The 19,705-nt window shown below is 36.4% G+C and overlaps 1 protein-coding gene across 1 annotated transcript in view; it reads left to right on the top strand.

The window, feature by feature from the left end:
* The first annotated feature begins 9,507 nt into the window (after window positions 1-9,507).
* LOC107692173 (spermine oxidase-like) overlaps window positions 9,508-19,705 on the top strand; it is a 16,814-nt gene continuing 6,616 nt past the window's right edge. Inside the window, exons 1-3 of the mRNA XM_016491133.1 lie at window positions 9,508-9,674; window positions 17,369-17,603; window positions 18,117-18,343. Coding sequence (XP_016346619.1) covers window positions 17,396-17,603; window positions 18,117-18,343 — 435 coding nt within the window. The 5' untranslated portion in view covers window positions 9,508-9,674; window positions 17,369-17,395. The remainder of the gene's footprint in view (window positions 9,675-17,368; window positions 17,604-18,116; window positions 18,344-19,705) is intronic.

Raw genomic sequence — 19,705 nt, forward strand, 5'->3', positions numbered from 1 at the left:
AACAAAAATCTCCATTCGATCTTAAAGTAACCTAATTTCTGTCTAGGAGAAATATTTGAAATGTTAAAGAGATCTCACTTTTGATTTTTCTTTCCTATGGGAATATGGTCAGACTGACATTTAACAAACACACTGACTAAAATGTTTTGTATTAGGCTATTTTATGTGGATACATCACAGCTGGCTATTTTAAGGATAAAGCTATGGAAAAATGCTCAGTTTTTTTTTTTTTTTTAATTAAGGTGAGGGTCTCCTTTCTATGGAAGCCCGTTTCCACCACTGAATAAAATATAAGAGGTAATTGCGACTTTATATCTCGCAATTCTGACTTTTTTCTCAGAATTGTGAGATATAAACTCGCAAATTCGGGTTATTAAGTCAGAATTGTGAGATATAAACTCGCAATTCTGAGAACATATCAGTCTTTTTTTCCCCCTCAAAATTGGACTTTAACTCGCAATTGCGAGTTTATATCACGCAATTCTGACTTTAAAGCTCGCAATTGTGAGTTTATATCACGCAACTCTGACTTTAAAGCTCGCAATTGTGAGTTTATATCACGCAATTCTGAGAAAAAAAGTCAGAATTCTGACTTTATATCTCGCAATTCTGACTTTATAACTCGCAATTGCGAGTTTTATATCTCACAATTCTGTGAAAAAAAGTCAGAATTGTGAGATAAAAAGCAATTACCTTTTTTTATTTTTTATTCAGTGGCGGAAACGGGCTTCCATACCTTTCTTCTTTAAAGTACTGGAAAATCAAACCCATAGGGATTTGTCCGACGTATATTCACTCTTTTGTAAGCTGTTAGAATGTACAATGAATGAGTAAGATCTCCCAGAGAAAATGTTCTGTAAACAGGAATCCACTAAATCCTGATTGTTGTCAGGGGTGTCTGTGTGTGTTCTTTACGGCTTAAAGGGATAGTTCACAAATTCTGTCATCATTTATTCACCCTCATGTCTTTCCAAACCTGAATGACTCTCTCTCTCTCTCTCTCTATATATATATACTGTATATATTTCAATCATGACAACTCTCGGAAGATTTTAGCATGGTGATGGATATGACAATGTTAATGTATTTGGTCTTGGCGGAATTGCTGCTGCTGTTGGTCATTGCTGTATTTGTAGATTATTGCTGCTGCTGCAAGCAAGTACAGGAAAGCAATATCCCTGTCAATAGTTTGTTTAAAAGACAGCAGAGTCAAGCAGTATATATATATATATATATTTATTTATTTATTTGTCCACATTATGGAAATCATTACAAATTAAAAATGATCACTAGCTTTAGCCTTGTTACTGTGAGTATGTTTGTGAATAACTTGATCCTCATCTCTCAGTCGGGTTCTGACTGTCTGGCTGTGAAGGTATGCTGACTAACCCAACTGATAGACTGTTTACAGTATCATTTTACTGCATGCAATAGAGGCAGGGGGTAAGAACAGTTTGGACCTGTAGCCTCTGACACTAATAACCAGCTATCATGCCCGCTTTACCCTTTCCCTGGTTCTTGTTGTTTTTGATTAAAGATGATTTTTAAAGCACTTAAGGTGATCTTAGTATCAAATGTTTATTTAATGACAAAACTTTAGTATCAATGGCTTATACAGCTGTACTTGAGCTAGGTTGTGGGAGAGGGACCGTCGGTTTGTCTGTGATTTAACAAACTGTGGCTGGAAGGATCCTGGAAGGGAACTATCTCTGCTAGTATTACAACACTCTGCTGATTTGTGGTGTCAACTACCATGTTTCCATATTGGCGATTTATCAAACTGCTAATAGATATCCTAAAAACACAGACTGTACTGTACTGTACAGACTTGTACTGTGATTTTTGCCAGCCATTGATCCTAAATCGAGCTAGGTGTCATAGAACCATTTGATATTCAGATTTGGTCTGCCATCTACTTGATCCACATGACAAGTCTAATTTTGAATGCTGCAAAATAACTTTGGACTGTATTTTCTCCACATTTAAATTTATGTTGTGTTTAACAACATTGATGAAAATGACAATTGAAACATGGGGATACTTTAATTGCTAGCATTTTTACACACAATAAACAACTTTTAAAAGTTTTAGAGGCAAAATTTGGTTGTTGGGTTGACTGTGGGACAGTGGTAACTTCTTATATATATATATATATATATATAAGAATATAAGCCTATATTTAGGCCTATCTCCTGTGGTCTCCCATTTACCAAGGGAGACCACAGACATGAAGACAATTTCAACCGATTTTTAGCCTTATAAACCTCTGAACGCACACACTAGATGATTTGATCAGACCGCGAGACCACGCACTTGTTGATTGTAGGAACGATTTCACAACGTTCAAACGTGAACTATAGAAGAAAATCACATGGAGGACAATCAACGTTGTCGTTTGTTGTACAGTGAAAAACAAAGTAGAAAAAAAAAGTACTTTCTCAGTACTCAACTTTCGTGACATGTTTGTGGCTGCCAAGTTTGCTCACTCTCATTGGCTATCACGTCGGTATCACGTGGACGTGGTATCACGTCAGAGGCAGCCCGATCAAGAGTCGGAAATATCAAACGTTTGATATTTACGATTTGAGTTCGGGGACGCTCCGTCTCGATCGGGAGCAGTTAAATAATCATAATGACACCACACAATAGAGGATTTTTTGGACACAAAATCATTTGCGACAAGCCTTGAATCGGGCCACGCCACCTGAATCATTTGTAGCCTCTTCTTACAGCAGCTGGAATAATTAAACTTGTCGTTTACCTTATTCCAAAAGGTTGACGGTAGTGTGTATTCAATTCAAGTTTATTTGTATAGCGCTTTTCACAATACAAATCGTTGCAAAGCAACTTTACAGAAAATGAAGTTTCTACAATATTTAGTAGTAGCTTATCAGTGGTGACTGTCAGTTTATGTACAAATGGCAGAAATGTACGGAAAAACAATTAAAGACGTAATCAAACAGACGATGAACACTATTAAAATTTGGTAGTTCTGTATGTTGTTTCAGGGTTGGCATCATCTGAGGTCCTCTGAGGGGTTGGCATCATCTCTTCTCAGGTGTTCTGGATCCAGACTGAAGCTTGTGTAAATCCTAGTTACCACGGGATGTCAATCCCGAGGCAAAAACAGAGAAACAAATAGAGACATAATTAGTGTAGCTGCTGTTCCAACCAAGCAAAATTGATTTGTTTCACCCAAGCTAAAGAATAATAATGTGCATTTGATCAGATATAACTGCAGTACAAGAATATGATTTACATTATTTGAATGTTTGGCCAAAGAGATGTGTCTTTAATCTAGATTTAAACAGAGAGAATGTGTCTGAACCCCGAACGTTATCAGGTAGGCTATTCCAGAGTTTGGGAGCCGAATGCGAAAAAGCTCCACCTCCTTTAGTGGACTTTGCTATCCAAGGTACTACCAAGATTCCAGAGTTTTGCGACCTTAGGGAGCGTGATGGATTGTAGCGTGGTAGAAGACTAGTTAGGTACGCAGGAGCTAACCATAGCAGAAGACCTAGGACAGATCATTGTGGCACTCCATATTTTACTGGTGATAATGGCATATTTTATGTAAATTGCTGATTTTTATCTAAAAATATGTGAATTTAATTATGTCATAGTTTAAGATTTAAATGAAGCCATTATAGGTCTGGGACAAAGGTAAAATAATAAAATCTATACATAAAGTGTATTTGAAAATTCTCAAAAATAAATAAAGGCTGTAAAATTTAATAATATGTATAAAACAACAAACTAGAGTAAAATGTACTATAAAATGTTTCAAGTCAGTTTACAAAAATAAAAAGTTAAAATCTGTTTGTTTTGATAAAAATCAACCACTGGGACATACAACTAACTGTCCATTAAGGTCAAGAAACATCCATATCCATATGATCCACTTGAAAATACAAATTTGGTGGAACCTAAAACTTCCCAGACGCAATCCAGGCATGATCCCTAATATGACACCACCAAAAAAAGATGTTTATGAAAAGCCCAAACCAGCTTCCTGATGTGCAGAGGGTCTTTGAACTCACTCTAGGACACACTTGCAAAGGATCTGTGTCCTGTCCCCCACAGAGACCCAAGACCCTTGAAGGTAATCAAGTCCATCCCTCCCTCTCCAGCTGTGTCTTTCCCATTCTGAGGAAATACCTGAGAGGAGGATGGAGATTAATTGTTTGAGTCCATCACCGTCACAGGCTTCCTTCCTATGATTCAGAGAGGAGGATATGGGCCATGTTATTAAAGACACACCCAAAGGGAGACAGGACAGAGGACAGCTGCCCGATGTCACCTCACCCAGAGTACCACAGCCTAAGAATAGCAGGGCGGAAGGTACAAGTAACACAACAGCTGTTGGAAGAAGAGAATACAGACTCACAACATTTATTGTGACCCTTTCGTTGATGTATCCTATTGGTGTATTCATGTTTATTGAGTAATATTATTATTTTTAATTCAATACATTACAGTTTGAATGTAACATGAGGTATATTTTTACTTCACCTTAAAAAAAAAAAATTTTTTTTATAGTTGGGTAGATTATAGCAAAATTTGGTGTAGAAACTATTTTCACTCAGAAATCGCTAGTAAATTGCACAAACAGAAAAACCAAGTAGCACAGAATTAAACACGATTTTTTTTTTACAGTGTAGTTGCCAATGCGATAAATTTATTGTTTAAATCCAGCTTTGAATTAAAACATTTTCCAATCCTGTTTCTATTTATTTAAACCTCTAGTTAAATAGGATAACAGGTATTTCAGCATAGTTTACTAACCACAAAGGCCTTTTAGGTGTGCATTGATGACAGAAGCACAGGTGCAGCATGCATGCATGCATGCATAAATAAATAAATAAATAACCTTGTCTTGAGCACAAATTGTGGTTTCATGTTCGTAAGTAACATATTTGTTCTTTTACTGTTAAGTCTTTATATAAGCAGCTCAAAGTGGAAGGATGGGCAGCCCTGATGAGCTGTGGCACACTGGAAAACGAGATTTACTCGTAATGCATGGTAACACAGTGCTGTGCCACAACCACAATGAAGAAAAAGCCAGCTCTCTAGCCAAGAGTGTTGCGCAACCAGAGCTGTGAGGAAGCAAGAGTGAGAGAACAAGTACAGGCAGTGATGTGACTGTCTTGGCTTGCCTGGTCAGACTGGGACTCATTCATTTTGGTTGCAAAGAATCGAGTCTTTATGTGCAGTCAATTAAAATTCCTCTCACATTAAGTACAGCATGTTACAGCTGACTGCGTTTGCATCATTATTCACATCTAATGCTTATTATCAGCAAAAATATTATATATATATATATATATATATATATATATATATATACTTTTCTATAAATATATATATATATATATATATATATATATATCAACTTTTCTAAAAATAAAATTACTTTAAACAAAACTCTACTTTAAAATAAAACATTTTGCATGTTAATGTAAAACATTTATTACCTTTATTAGGCTTTTATTAGTGTGGAGTTTGTTACACACACATAAACACAAATTATAATAATAACTTGGTCATAGAGCTCAAGGAATTTTGGTGGTCGCATGGTGGTGTCTTCATAATTGCTGGAATTGTAAATTGTTCTGAACTTCTTACATGGAGGAACTATTTCTACCTGACCAGACAATTTTAAATGACTAAATCCCAAATGTAGCCAGGTTGTAATGGTCTTGAATAAACAGTTTATTAAGATGTTACCACGTGAAGCACTTTTTTTTTAGATGATCTGACTAAAGTACACTTACATTTTTATTAACCTCTCTGAACTGATATTTTGCATATATTATAACATGTCTTTGTTTAATACAGTGAAACAGTAATATTGTTACAATCATAATAAATCTTTTGTATTTTGATATATTTTAAAATTATTATTTTCCTTTGATGTTGAAGTTGACAAATCAGTAGCCATTACTCCAGTCTTCAGTGTCACATGATCTTTCAGAAATCATTCTATTATGCTGACTTGGTGCTAAGAAAACAAACAAACACATTACAACTTATTATCACAGATGAAAACAGCTGTGCTGCTTTTTTTTTTAAACCATCATACACTTTTCTGGATTCTTTGATAAACTGAAAGTTCAAAAGAACAACATTATTAAATAGATTTTTTTTTTTTGTAAGAATGTCTTCACTTTTGATCAATTTAATACATCTTTGCTGATTAACTGTAACTATGTACTGTAGTAATTTCTTTCTTTCTTTCTTTCTTTCTTTCTTTCTTTCTTTCTTTCGCAGTGTCCCCCAACTTTTGAATAGTAGTGTAAGTATTCTTGCTTATAATTTTAGCTTTAAGTATGGAGTTGGGCAAACCTAATTATCTTTAGGAGAACTTGTTCTACAGTTCTAACCAAAAAACTTTTTATTTTCTTCTTTTTTCTTTTAGGTTAGGTTAGGTTTCCCAGGCTGATCCTGGATCAAATGGCTCTGTTAAACCCTTTATACAGGGAATCATATTTGAGTTTGGCCTCAATCTTTAGAGAACAGCACTGAATTAGTGTTTTTTTTTTTAAGTAACATTCTTAGAATGTTGTTCACGAGTTAAATAGGCCACTTTTATGCTACTTCTTTGTCCTTTTGGGGCTTGATATATATGAACTATTCCTACAAATTTCAGAAGAAACCATGAAATAAATTACCGTAAATATAAAGAGCCACCCTTTTCCAGACAAAATGATATCATTAATCATAACAAGCGAAACAACTCAAAATCTTAAATCAGCCCACAAGGTAGCCACTGCCAACATCCACAATGAAGCTGCCTAATGAGAACGATTCCACCCAGTTCCTGTGCTTGCATTCTCCTCCCATTCATGAAAAGACACTTTCTTCCTTCTCTTTTGTACTGTTGAGGCACATGGCCATTGGCCAATGCCAATTGGACTGCTAGAGAAAACGGAGGCTAGGCGGGCAGCATTCACAATATGCAGGCTACGCACCCCACTGAAGTCACCAACAGAAAGGCCATTCTAGTAGACCAGCCCACTGGTGAAGGCTTATTACGACATTCCACTTTGCTCCACTTATTCAAGAGGCTCGTGTCCATTCACGTGCAGGCCACATAACAGCAGCCTTTCTATGTGGCCAAGCTTGCTTTGAAATCATCAAGATAACAGATACAAAGTGGAGCCCATGTGTTACTGAAACCAGTGACAGTGTGGTTTGCATGCGACTACATGTACTAGACTCGTTTCAACCACTGTTCAGCAAGTAAAGAGATTCAAAGTGGGTGATTTCTCAAAGATTAGAAAGACTCTTTGTGTTTATATAGGTAATTATGCCCGCACACATGTATGTTTGTGTGTAATTAAACTCAGTCAACAGATAAATTCTATCCAACAACAACATTTTCCATCCAGTCAACACTAATTTGGAGAATGTACAGAATAGCATAATAAGCATATCTTAATCTGTGTATGCGAGTGAAATACTTCATACGCCAACGGCAAATGACTTTTTAAAACCAAATAGAGAATGTTAATGAGGTATATGCAGTGTTTTCACAACAGAGGAATCTGACCAGCGTTTAAATTTGAAAGAAGATTATACCGTCAACAAGCACCTCTGCTCCACCCGGCACTTCTGACTGTTTTTTTCCCCCCACCCTGAGTAAACATAAAACTGAACTTTATTTAGATTAAAACTTTTTAAGTCACTTGGATGTAATAACATCCAAAATAAAGCTCTAAATGACACAAATTATATTGCTATATAATGAAACATTCCAGAACACAGTCCGGCGTTGGACCTTTTTAACTATATCTGGGATCACAGGTATTTTTTTCCAATTCCCAAATGGAATGGTACTAATCCTCAGTGTTTTAATTTTAATGAGTTGTGCTTTGGCACCCATTCATGAATGGGCTTTAACTAGTTTTACATCTCAGGAACATACTGACCACTGCTAATCCTCTTGTGATTTTTTTTTTTTTAACCAAAGCCTGTAGAAAGCAGGCCTTTAATCGCATGGCATTGGAATATACCAGGCATTTATTAAATTAGGTTTCCTAATATAAGTTATCTTTCATATTCTAGTTGGAGTTATCAATCATTGTCTATGAATTTGTTGGTGATGAACATTGTATGGTTTAAAATGTGAGATTTAGAGCATAACTTCCTTCTTTATAACAAGCACTCTCTTTCACATGTGCATGCTGAACTATAATGCGTCAAGGATAATTTGGAGGAAAATTGAGGGAAAACATTTTACAAAGAACAGACTAAACAGATAAATGCATAAAACAACGCACCTAGAACTAAATCATTATCAAGTTTTATTTGAATTCCTAGGATAAAATATCTATTTGGGATTAATCATATCAGAACATGAACTGTACAGACGTGACAGTGAGTAACCAACACTGTTCCACAACAAGGACACAGTGTTCTATTGAACCTAAAAAAAAGGGAAGTTGTGAATCTGCTGAACTGGGTTTATATTAGTACAACTAACAAGAGATGAGAGCTAGAAAAAAACTAATGCAAGTCTGATGGGATTAATCTCTAAAAATACACATTAAAATCAGATTGCTAGTTGATTAAATTAGTCTCAAACAGGGCCGCTGCTGGCCAAATGGGTGCCCTAAGCAGAAAAGTATTGTTGTGCCCCCTCCTTCAAAAAAAGAAAAAACCTACTATAAGGGGTCAAAATAGAACTTAATAATAAAACGTTCTATTATTGCCTTTGATATTAATAATAAAATATCAAAGTAAATAAATAAATTGTAATTAAATTGTATTATTTATAAATTACAATTGTAGCTCTAGACAGTTACCTATGGCTATGATTTTATTAATACCATTGTCTGATTGATTTTATAGTCTCAAGCATTCAGAAATCACACAAAATAAAATTAAGCAGTTTTACTACGATAAAACCATGGTTAATTTTGGTAAGGGTTGTGATGTCCACATGTTTTTGTTGAAGAAATTAAAGAGGCTGTAGCATTTCTATCGCAAAAAGGTGGCCAAAAATGAAAAATGAAGTGGATATTTAAATTAAATGTTTGGCCAATATTAAAGAAGGATTTGATCGTCCTGTAAGTGTAACAACAGCAATTATCAGGCCTTTGGTGCCCTTTGCAGGCATTTGTAATAACGCAAATTGTTTATTTTTAATTACATTATCTATTTTAACAGTGTTATTCAATGAAACCATTATTATTAATTAATCAATCATTATTGCCTCATTGTTTTTATATAATGCATTTTAAGTCAGGAAAACTAGAATATTAAGTCAGATGCGTTGTTGTTGGTGGTGGTGAAATTAACGTTATTACCGACATTACAACACGTTACTAACGTCAACAGTCAAAAAAGTTTCACAGGATTATGAACGTAGCTACCTGAAAGTGATGAACAAGACTGAACGAAACAAGCTCTACTCTCTCATTACTACAAGAGGGGTGGGCTTTGTGTGTTCAAACGCCCCTGTGACAAACCGTGAGTCACGCCAAGACTCGCTCGAGCGCCGGTGTTGGTTTCGTGGCTGTACGTCACGGATCCTCATATTTATTCAGCGAGGAGGCAGCGGCGTCGACTAAACTGGCTGCTTCTGGTTTCAAGACACATAAATACAAAGCGAGACGCTGCCTGCGAATATACAAAGAACAGAGGCTTCACGCTGAAGACGACAAAGTCCGGTAAAGACCATACTAAATAAGATGATTTGTGTGTGTTTTTACCATTACAGTACTGCGCGTTTTAATGATGTAGGCTGTTAACGGAGAAACGGTGGATCCAAACAAAATTGTAAGCAAAACTGACTCGCAGGACTGATCAGTGTTTTCATATTGGACAGAAGGTGTTTCTCTGTCTTATTCGTTTTTCCGTTATATTTCTCGAAAGCACAGTCCATTAGCTGTTACAATTCAGTTTTCATTAAGCTGCTTCTAATAGCCTAATGCGCTGTTATATTAGGACATAGGCTATAAATTATGACTTAAATGGTCAGTTAGCTGAAAAAGGTACAGTAAAAGGTGATGGTTGATTTCATGAAAAGGATATTTGGTAAATGTTACAGGTTGACGTTTCTTTTCTTATCACTGGAGGCCACTCTCCCGTGACAGTATGTAGTTACGTGGCAGCGCTGATTCCACTGGACGCACTTTGTGCTGCTACTTTATCAGCAGCCAAACTTCGCTTATCTCAACTCAAATGACCCTTTGCTACTTTTCTTTTCTCTTTATATGTTTTTTTTTTATGAGCATAATAATAATAATAATAAGCTAATATAGATCAAACTTTTTAATTTGTATAGATCAAATCCTTTCCTGTAGCTACAAGACTGTATCTCACCAGGAAAGAGATTCCTCTGCCGGCTTGGTGAAGGTTATCTTCTCCAAATATTCAGTTCCTGTCCTGTTTTATTTCCTGTATTTGGATTGTAAGTCTTAAATATGGGTCTGTTTAACAGTTCCAAGTCTGCCTTAAATAAGGGACCATGCTGATAATATGGGATGGGATGAAGGGAAAACTTTACAGTGCTGATGTACTTCCTTTGTCTTACAGTGTGTGAGTCGAGGGGCAGGCATCGTAGAGGATGTAGGTTGTGATCTCTAGGTCATGTAGAGTGTGTGAGTCCCTCAAAGCCCGCCCTCTATGGCAAGTGAGATGCCGGGACATGTTTTGTAGTTATTATCCTGCTACAAGTCCATAAAGTCCACTTAAAGAAAATAAAATAAAATATAGGCCTATTATATAAATTAGAGCCACAGTGATTTAAGAATAGTGCTATTTGAGGTTGCTGAAATAGGAGAGTTTCAAAATACATGAGTTAGTTCTCTTTTTATGTTACACAGCGTCTCTGGATCAATCTAGTTTCATTTTGCATCAAATTTGCTGTTGTTTTGAAAACGTAGCGGTTTCTTGTGTTCTACACTGGTCACGGTCTAAAGCACCAGACCCAGTACTCTGTTGGTAGAAAAGGGGCAAAAGTGCCCTCAACATCAAAACTTCTAGTTGATGCTAACAGGGAACCTAAGTGAACCTAAGCCTTATATGGGTCATCTAAAGTAGGATCAGTGGACTGGAACAATGGAAACCATGGATTATATACACTGCACTCTTAGAAAAAACCCTTGGGTTCTTTACTCAACTCCAAAGAGGTTCTATATAAGGAGAAAGAACACTTTTTGGCACAAAAGGGTTCTTTGGGCTAAACAGTGCTATATGTATGATGTGTTTACATTAGGCTATTTAAATTATTACACTATTATAACTACATTATATTTCTGTTTTTACTTTAATTTAATTTTGGCACACCTTACATTCTGAAGAAAATAAACTTACAATGTACTTCTACATTTTCAAGTTCAATAGAAAATAATTGCCACATGATCCAGTGTATAGTGTATAGCACTCTCGATAGGTTTATCTATTTATTAATAGGTGCACGCTATAGTCTGCCATTTAATCTGCACACTATCATGATTGTAGGTTCTTCAGTTGTCATGTGGAAAGACGCCAAATACAGCTCTTATACTGACTAGCAACATACTCATATCATGGAGTTTCAGCTTTTCATTTAGATTGTTAAAGTCTATAACTCAACCCTCCAAACAGATCCATAAAATGATCTTCGACATAAATGACAAACAACTTGAACGTGTATATGCGCTGATCAGTTTGTTCCCGTCTCCTCTCGCGAGAGTGATTACAAAGCGCGCGCACGCCACATTTTAAACTTCAGCCGTTGCGGAGATTTGTTTGAGCTCAGCGCTCAAGACAACGATGATTACATTGGTAAGTGAGAAAATATTTTGATTAGTGCTGTAAAAATGAGTGTGCGATTAATTTTTTCAGTTTAACGGCATTAAAAATATTTAACTCAAATGCAGGGCCAGAGCTAGGTTTGGCCACCCCACTCACAACTGCTGCTTCTGTCTATTTTTTCTTGACAAGAATTGTGTTTATTTAGACAGAGAATGTCTTTATGACCACATCAAATGGGAGATTTTTCAGACGCGCACTCCAACTTCACCTTCACCGGGTGCGGATAAAGGTACAGGTGACGAGTGAGCTTCAGTAGAACAACAGTGAACTGTCAGATGAGATGTTGTCAGGCCATATGTCAGTAAAAACTATTTTTTCCTGTCCTGTCAGCCGTTATACTTTGCTCGTAGTACGTGCTCTTCAAATGCACGCACAAATTCAGTGGTGTGTGCTGTATATAATTTCATATTAAAGCGCAAATGAAACAACGAGCATGCATTGTCATAGTTATGTCGTCAGTTAAGTCAGTTAAATCATGAAGTTACCAAAAGAGATTAAAGCTGCCTTAAAACTGTGCATGTATGTAAGCATTTGTTATATAGGAGTCAGATTTAAGAATATGTCTCTGAAATGCAGTGGTTTTCAAAACTGTCTCCCTCATCTAACACACCCGATTCAACTCATCAGCTCATTAGTAGAGACTTTAAGACCTGAAGAGGGTCAGAAAAGGTAAAGTGTTGTGAGAAAATAGGATGCGTGTCAGATCTGCGTCATGTTCAGCAGCGGCAGCCAAAATAACCCAATGACCCAGCTGCTGTAATATCTGTTAATCAAAGAACACAAGAAAACAAGAACTTTAAGGATGCTGTAATGTTGAATGGCTATAGTCAATGGTTAAATAGTAGTAAAAGAAAAAAAAAGAGACATTAGTAGTATTGGTATCAGTGATACTCACCATCAGACATAAAAAAGATGCCACTAAACACATAAAAAAATATACTGTGTTGTTTCTACATTAATTTGAAGATTGAATGTGAAATTATTGCAAATATAAAAGTATATTTATTGCAAAATAAAAGATTAATCACAATTAATTTCAGTACTTTCAGTTAATTTTCAATACTGTTGGATTGACCAATAATGCTGGCGAGTGTTCATGTTATAGCCTGATATTTTCTTTCTACTGTAGATTGTATTGGACCTAGAAAACATAAGATGAAACAATGTTTCAGGAGCAGTCAAATCACAGTCAGATTGCGGTTATAAACATGAATTCAAGAGAAACCAAGAAGAACAAAGAGAAAAGCTGATGGAGATATTTCCATTTTTTTTCTTCTGCAGACAACTGCGAGTATTTGGTGTTTTCTGTTATAGTATAGTAAAATATCATGATTTGTTTTACTGAATTAATTATGCTAAACACACTGTATTTGGTTGCTGAAGATGCATTATGAAATGAAGATGAGTTTTGGAAAAGAATTCACCTATCTCAGAGAGCACTTTTAAGGTTTTATCCACCAATCTCAAAAGAGTGGTGAAAAGTGGAAGTCAAAGGACACATGACCAACCTGCTGCAAAACAATGACACAAAAAGGTACAATATTTATTTTTCCTAACAGTATCAACTTTGGGAAACTCGTAAATCTACTAATCTGAAGTTACTGTCTGACATCTTTTTTCTATTTTCTGCAATTTATCATGCACGTTCTTATGCTAAACAAATAAAGAATTTCTATTTGCATTGTCACAGCAGGTCTGGACTCTGGAGTATACAGCATTACTTGTTTGGTCATCTGCATTCAGATGATACCACACTTCCTCTGATTCAAGTAAGTTTTAAGATTTGATCCAGTTGTGAGATTCCTCTCTGTTTTCCTTGTTGTACTGTATTCTCTGTAGGTCTAATAAATGTTTCTCTGTCTTGCATCTCCATCTTAGGATATCATGCCTCCTCAATGCAAAGAGAGTTAGCATCAAAATGGACGTGTCACTGACTGACAACAGAGATGTCAAAAGTATCTGTTTGCTGTATCCTATTTGTTCAATATGGAAATTCCAAAAGCCATCACTCAAGTTTCTTTTATTCAGCACTATATAGCCCTTCCCAGTGCTGAAATTGTCACGGTTCCTTTGTTTTTATTGTTTAAATGCTTATGAATGATAAATTATTATTTATTAATGCTTGTGAATTTAAAAAACAATACTGATACAAGTCAGAAACATGTGGAATTACCAGGTTCGCCATCTTATATGGGTTACAGAATTGGGGAAAGTTACCAAAAAAAAAAATCATATAGACTGCATGGTTTATAGGAGAAAGTGGGGTAAATACTTGACATTTATTGAAGGTGAAGGATAATAACCTGGTAGTGAGATGCAAAATCAGAGTGTCATTAATATACTATTTGGTGACATTCTAATTCTATTTATTTATTTACTTACTGTTTTTTGCAGCTTAACTTTTAATTAATTTATTTGTGTTATTTATTTTTAAGTTAACGTTCAGTTGTTTTTTTTGTGGATTCTAGCAATCAACATATATTTATGACTGACACATGTTGGATGGGTGAGTAAGAGGGAGGGGGTTTGATAAAATATGAATATTTCTAAAACTGAATGTACTGTTTTGTCAATTTCAGGTAAAAAGAATAAAAAGTATGAATAAAAAAAGAAACATGGATTTATGTTAATTCTTCTAACTGTTGCACTGTGAATTGCTGTGTGATATATTGCTTGTGTCATTGTAAATGCTAATAAAAGTGTCTTAAATGATCACATAATACTTTGATGTGTTATCCTTATGATAATTCCAGTTTTTACAGTGATAAAGTATCTACACGAGCTGTTTAAGTCATAAAATTTAATTAAAATCAAACTAAAATTAATTTCATAAAATGATCCCAGGATGGGAACCCATAGAAGATTCTATATAGAACCCTTTTCCTGGCTACAAGGAACCCTAAAGGGTTCTTGAAATTGAACCCTTAACAGAGGTTCTATATAGAACCTTTTAGGGGTTGCAAATATGTAGTGCCTGATAGAACCCCTTAAGTTTCTAAATAGAAACTTTTCTTCCAAGTGTACATATAATTTTCTGTTATGGCCTCGTCTTAACTTCACAAGCTGTGACCTTCTGCCTCTGCGTTGAAACCAGATGTGCCACAAGGCAAGGACTTTCTCATGCACGTTTTCTTACACAAACCCTCTCAACCATAACCACTGTGAAGAAAAAAAAAGGTCTGTAGTTATGTTTTATTTGGTACAGCTGTTGGTATTGTCTTCAGAAACTTCTGATGTGCTCCACAATGTGTCTGTTAAACATTGCACATACACTCTGGTTCACCTCAAACTTCATGAGACTGGAACGGGTGGGGTTAGGACCTGCAGTTGCAGTTGAGGTTATCCAGGCCTTTCCATTTCAGGACTCCCATCAAAGAACCTTCTCCACCTCACTGTAGATCGTTCTTTCTATAGGAGTTTCTGGTCATGAGTCACTGATAAATGCCTCACTTCTTCTCTGTTTAACAGGAGGTCAGTGCAGATCAATGAGATAACACACATTCACAAGCTTAGTTTGCTAAAGGGACCCGTTCACTAGACAAGCATTAATCCAAGAATCAGGCACTTCTCATACTATCACTGCTGGCATTAACCAACTTCCTCTGCTTAAGTTATAAATTACAAAAATAGTCTAAGGTCAACTTCTTAAAGCATTAAGGATACATTTTTCAGAATCTGGAAAAACTGGTCTTCACTCTGTAATTTTGGATATACAGCTGCAAAGCTCATCTATTGTTTGGTTGTTTTTCTAGCTGTAGGCCACACATAGAGAGTTCAAGTATGCTTCATGCTTCCTGGAGTTCAGTGTAACAAAACATTGTGTTTACTTAATCCTTATTACATACATATTACTTCACATTAAAGATAGGATAAGGTTTCATGTTTTGCTATTTTGCCTTGACACTGGTTGTTTTTGCATGGTGAATTGATTATCTTTGGAAAATTGTGTTCCATTTGTTCAGGAAATCTATTTTACAAATGTAACAAACCATCTAAAGTTTTTAGTCCAGCCATGTTTAAAATCTGCTGACGTGTGGCTAAATTCAGTTGAGGTCACATGCTAAGAATTCTCAAGAAGGAAACAACCCATTCATGCAGTGGCAGGTACAATGCAACCACCAAGCTAGCTCCTTTTAGTATTTATAATAAGTGTTCTGATTGTCATTGTGCGTCAGAGAAGCTGCAGTCAGCCCTTCCTGTCCTCTCAACAGTCTGATAACAAACTGTGTTAATGAATTTGGCCTGTGTACACTCCCAACAGGAGGTTATTATGGTGTGTACTGAGAGCATAGTAGCCACAACCTCATTCATTTAAATAATATTCATTCACAGTTGTCCATCTCTTCCTCATTGCACGTGCGTGGCTATGCCTACAGGGTACAATGACAATGCTGACAGATGAGTGTGTGCAGTTGCGTATAATGAAATATAAAGAAAATAACATTGTTCTTTCACTCTGATGAAAGGAAGAATTCTGTTTTTTTTTCCCACCATAATAACATCCTGCATCCATAACAATATTCCATTATGACTCATCTTCCCCCATTCAGGTCCTTGATAAACCTCTCATGAGGTCTGTCCAACATCAGGTGCATCTTTTCCTTTTGGATGTCAGACATAAGCTGGTGTGTTTATGTGAAGACCTTTGCTGCCTCCCAATTTGCACATCTGTCCTAAATAGTATTTGAAAATAGAATTAGTGTGTCCCAAATTGTAATATGTTGAAATAAGTATGCCAGAGATTCCCGAATAGTCTACTACTTCGTTAGAATTCGAAGTGCAGATCGATGCACACTCTTAAACGGCTAATATTGCCCACAACCCATTGTACGTTGGACAAGGATTAGATTAGAACTACAAACATAAAAAAAGTGTTAAAAACTACAATATGCGAGACCAACAGAGTTTGAGTGACAAATATGTCTAACCTGATGAAAAGATATTTACTTAATGTTATCTGCGTTATATTTCGTCTGCAGAAACATTGTGAACTTTTATTAAGATACATTTGGTCATTAACTTTTAAATGCATCATTATGCAAACACATGAGCAGAGTTCTTGGCATGAAAGTTCTTTGTAGTAATCCTGAAGATCTTGATTAACTTGTTCATGTGTGTTTGATTAGGGTTGGAGGAGCTAAACTCTGCAGGAAAGTGGATCTCGAGGTCCAGAGTTGAGGACACCTGTTCTATAGTATGTTCTTGCGAGTCTGTTGCCCTGTCCAATGCGTATTCTTATTTTACATTTTCATCCATCTGAGGACACAAATTCATGCTTCACCAGCCTTTTAGCTTTGTCTTCATTCTTGTTCAGCACTGCAGTGGTGATATAATCACTTTCAACATGAGGTTTGAGATAAGAAATGGGAATGGTGTTATTTAAGGTTGTGGTCTGAAAAGACACTGTGTTGCAGTCATTGATATGAACCACATGCTCAAATATGTCAAGTTCTATATCTTTGATGCGTTCTTTTCCTACTTTCAGTGAATAATCTCTATTATTTGCCTTTCTGGAGGGCTTGGTGTTCACTCTAATAGTTTTTCCCATCTTACTCTTCCCCAGATTCCCTAGAAGAAGAGTTTGGACGGCATGCAAAGTTGTGAAATATCTTCAGACAGCACTGATGATCCTCTTAGTAGTGCCTTACACAGACAACGACAACCACGAATAGTAGTAATTGGCGCGGGCTTGGCTGGCCTTGTCACCACCAAAACCCTCTTGGAGAGCGGCTTCACCAATGTCACGGTGCTAGAAGCCTCAGACCGTATCGGAGGCAGAGTGCAAAGCATTCAGCACGGTGAGACAACTGTCTTGTTATATGATAGCATCCTTTTTTATTTCTTCATCCTTAACCTTCTCAGATAAAAAAAAAAGATTAGGGATGTAACGATTAACTGCGAGCCGGTTGAAAATCGATTCAAATATGTGAGGATTCAAATCGGTTGAGATGCTAAACAAATCGCGATTCATTTAGGTGTAGGAGTTTATATGAATGTATGTCTGAGGGGAACTTACTGTCTTTAGAAAAGTTTAGATGGTATTTTTCCAACAAAAGAGCAGTAATATGCAAGTGCTATATTAGTATATTATTATATATATGTCTAAGCAATAATAAAAGGACACATTTAATTTATAATTTGTCTTAAATCTAATTTTGTTAAAAAAATTATAATAATCGTGAATCGAATCGAATCGTGAAATCAAAACAGTGAATCGAATCGAATCGTGAGTTGAGTGAATCGTTACATCCCTAAAAAAGATATATCTTTTTTTCATCTTTTCAAGGTAGCTCATTTCCCTCTCTCTACAGGTAAAACCACTTTGGAACTTGGAGCAACCTGGATCCATGGGGCAAATGGGAACCCCATCTACCACCTGGCTGAGGATAATGGGCTGCTGGAACACACCACAGAGGAGGAGAGGAGTGTGGGCCGCATCAGCCTCTACACCAAGAATGGTGTGGCCCACTACCAGACCAACAATGGCAGGCGGATCCCAAAGGATCTGGTGGAGGAGTTCAGTGATCTGTACAATGAGGTAATGGAAGATAGCCTCCAATAGAGTGTCATTTTGGTGGAACCTTTTGGTGTAGCCTCCTGTGGATTATAAGGCTTGAATAACTTAATGCAGTATGGCCCTGTTTTCACCTGGTATTAAGAAGCATTTTCGGTGATCTAATCATGAATGGTAAGCCGAGATGCATTTCTGTTTCCCTTACAGATAGCGTTTCCAGTAGGGGTGGGGGAAAAAAATCGATACAGCATAGTATCGCGATATTTTCCTCGGCAATACTGTATCGATACACGGATGCCAAGTATTTATCTTTTATTATACTATTTGGTAGAATAATAAAATCAATTTCTTTACAATCCACTAGATGGTGGTGTTGAGTTTTTTTCTGGTGAGGTCAGCTGGGTCACCTTCAGGATGCAGTAAGTTAGTAAAATAAAAAGGGTGGCATCGCGGAAAGTTATCAGGAAAGCCCCGTCCGCGTTTAATTCGGATGTATGGACTTAGTTCGGATTTGTAAACAAGGAGGGGATGTAAGTAGGGATGCACCGAAAATATAGGCTACATATAATAATAATAATATATATGGCGCGCCGCGTCGCTCCCCGCCCGTCAGTGTTCAGCGCGCATGTTTCACTCTCCTCGTCACTGCGCGGTTTGACGCTCTGCTCAGTATTCCGATCTATGAATTAGGGATGCACCGAAAATATAGGCTACATATAATTATAATAATATATATGGCGCGCCGCGTCGCTCCCCGCCCGTCAGTGTTCAGCGCGCATGTTTCACTCTCCTCGTCACTGCGCGGTTTGACGCTCTGCTCAGTATTCCGATCTATGAATGTGCGTTCTGCTCGTGTACCGCTCATGCTCACCGGAAAAGCAAAGTCCGCTCAAGTAACGCGCTGATAGGAAATTTCTATGCAGTATAGGCCTACTTGTTCCGGTTTGCAGTAGCGCTACTGTGCTGTAACATGGTGTAGGCTAGTTCAGTTGTACTGGGCAACGCTGGTAAAATAATGCTACCTTCAGTGACCTATCTATGCTCTGCTCATATGCTCTGATAATAATAGCTTTGTAGGACTATACATTATTTGGATAATTAGACAAAAAAAAACAACAACTTATTTCTGATTCTGTTACATAGAAGTGAATAAAAATAATATATTGATATTTAATATTAAGGTAACACTTTTCAATAAGGTTCCATTGTGTTAATGTTAGTTAATGTATTAAAGTGTGGTTATTTTATTGGCTTGTGTTTTTTTAAATTCAGTATCATTAACATTGAGTTAAATTTAAAAAGTCTTACACAATTACTTTATATTATTTAATAAAATAATAAATAATCATTACAAAGCATTTTCGGTTTCGGTTTTCGGCCAAGCAT

The sequence above is a fragment of the Sinocyclocheilus anshuiensis genome, unplaced genomic scaffold, assembly GCF_001515605.1.
Source record: "Sinocyclocheilus anshuiensis isolate Anshui unplaced genomic scaffold, SAMN03320099.WGS_v1.1 scaffold322, whole genome shotgun sequence".
Taxonomy (NCBI): Eukaryota; Metazoa; Chordata; class Actinopteri; order Cypriniformes; family Cyprinidae; genus Sinocyclocheilus; species Sinocyclocheilus anshuiensis.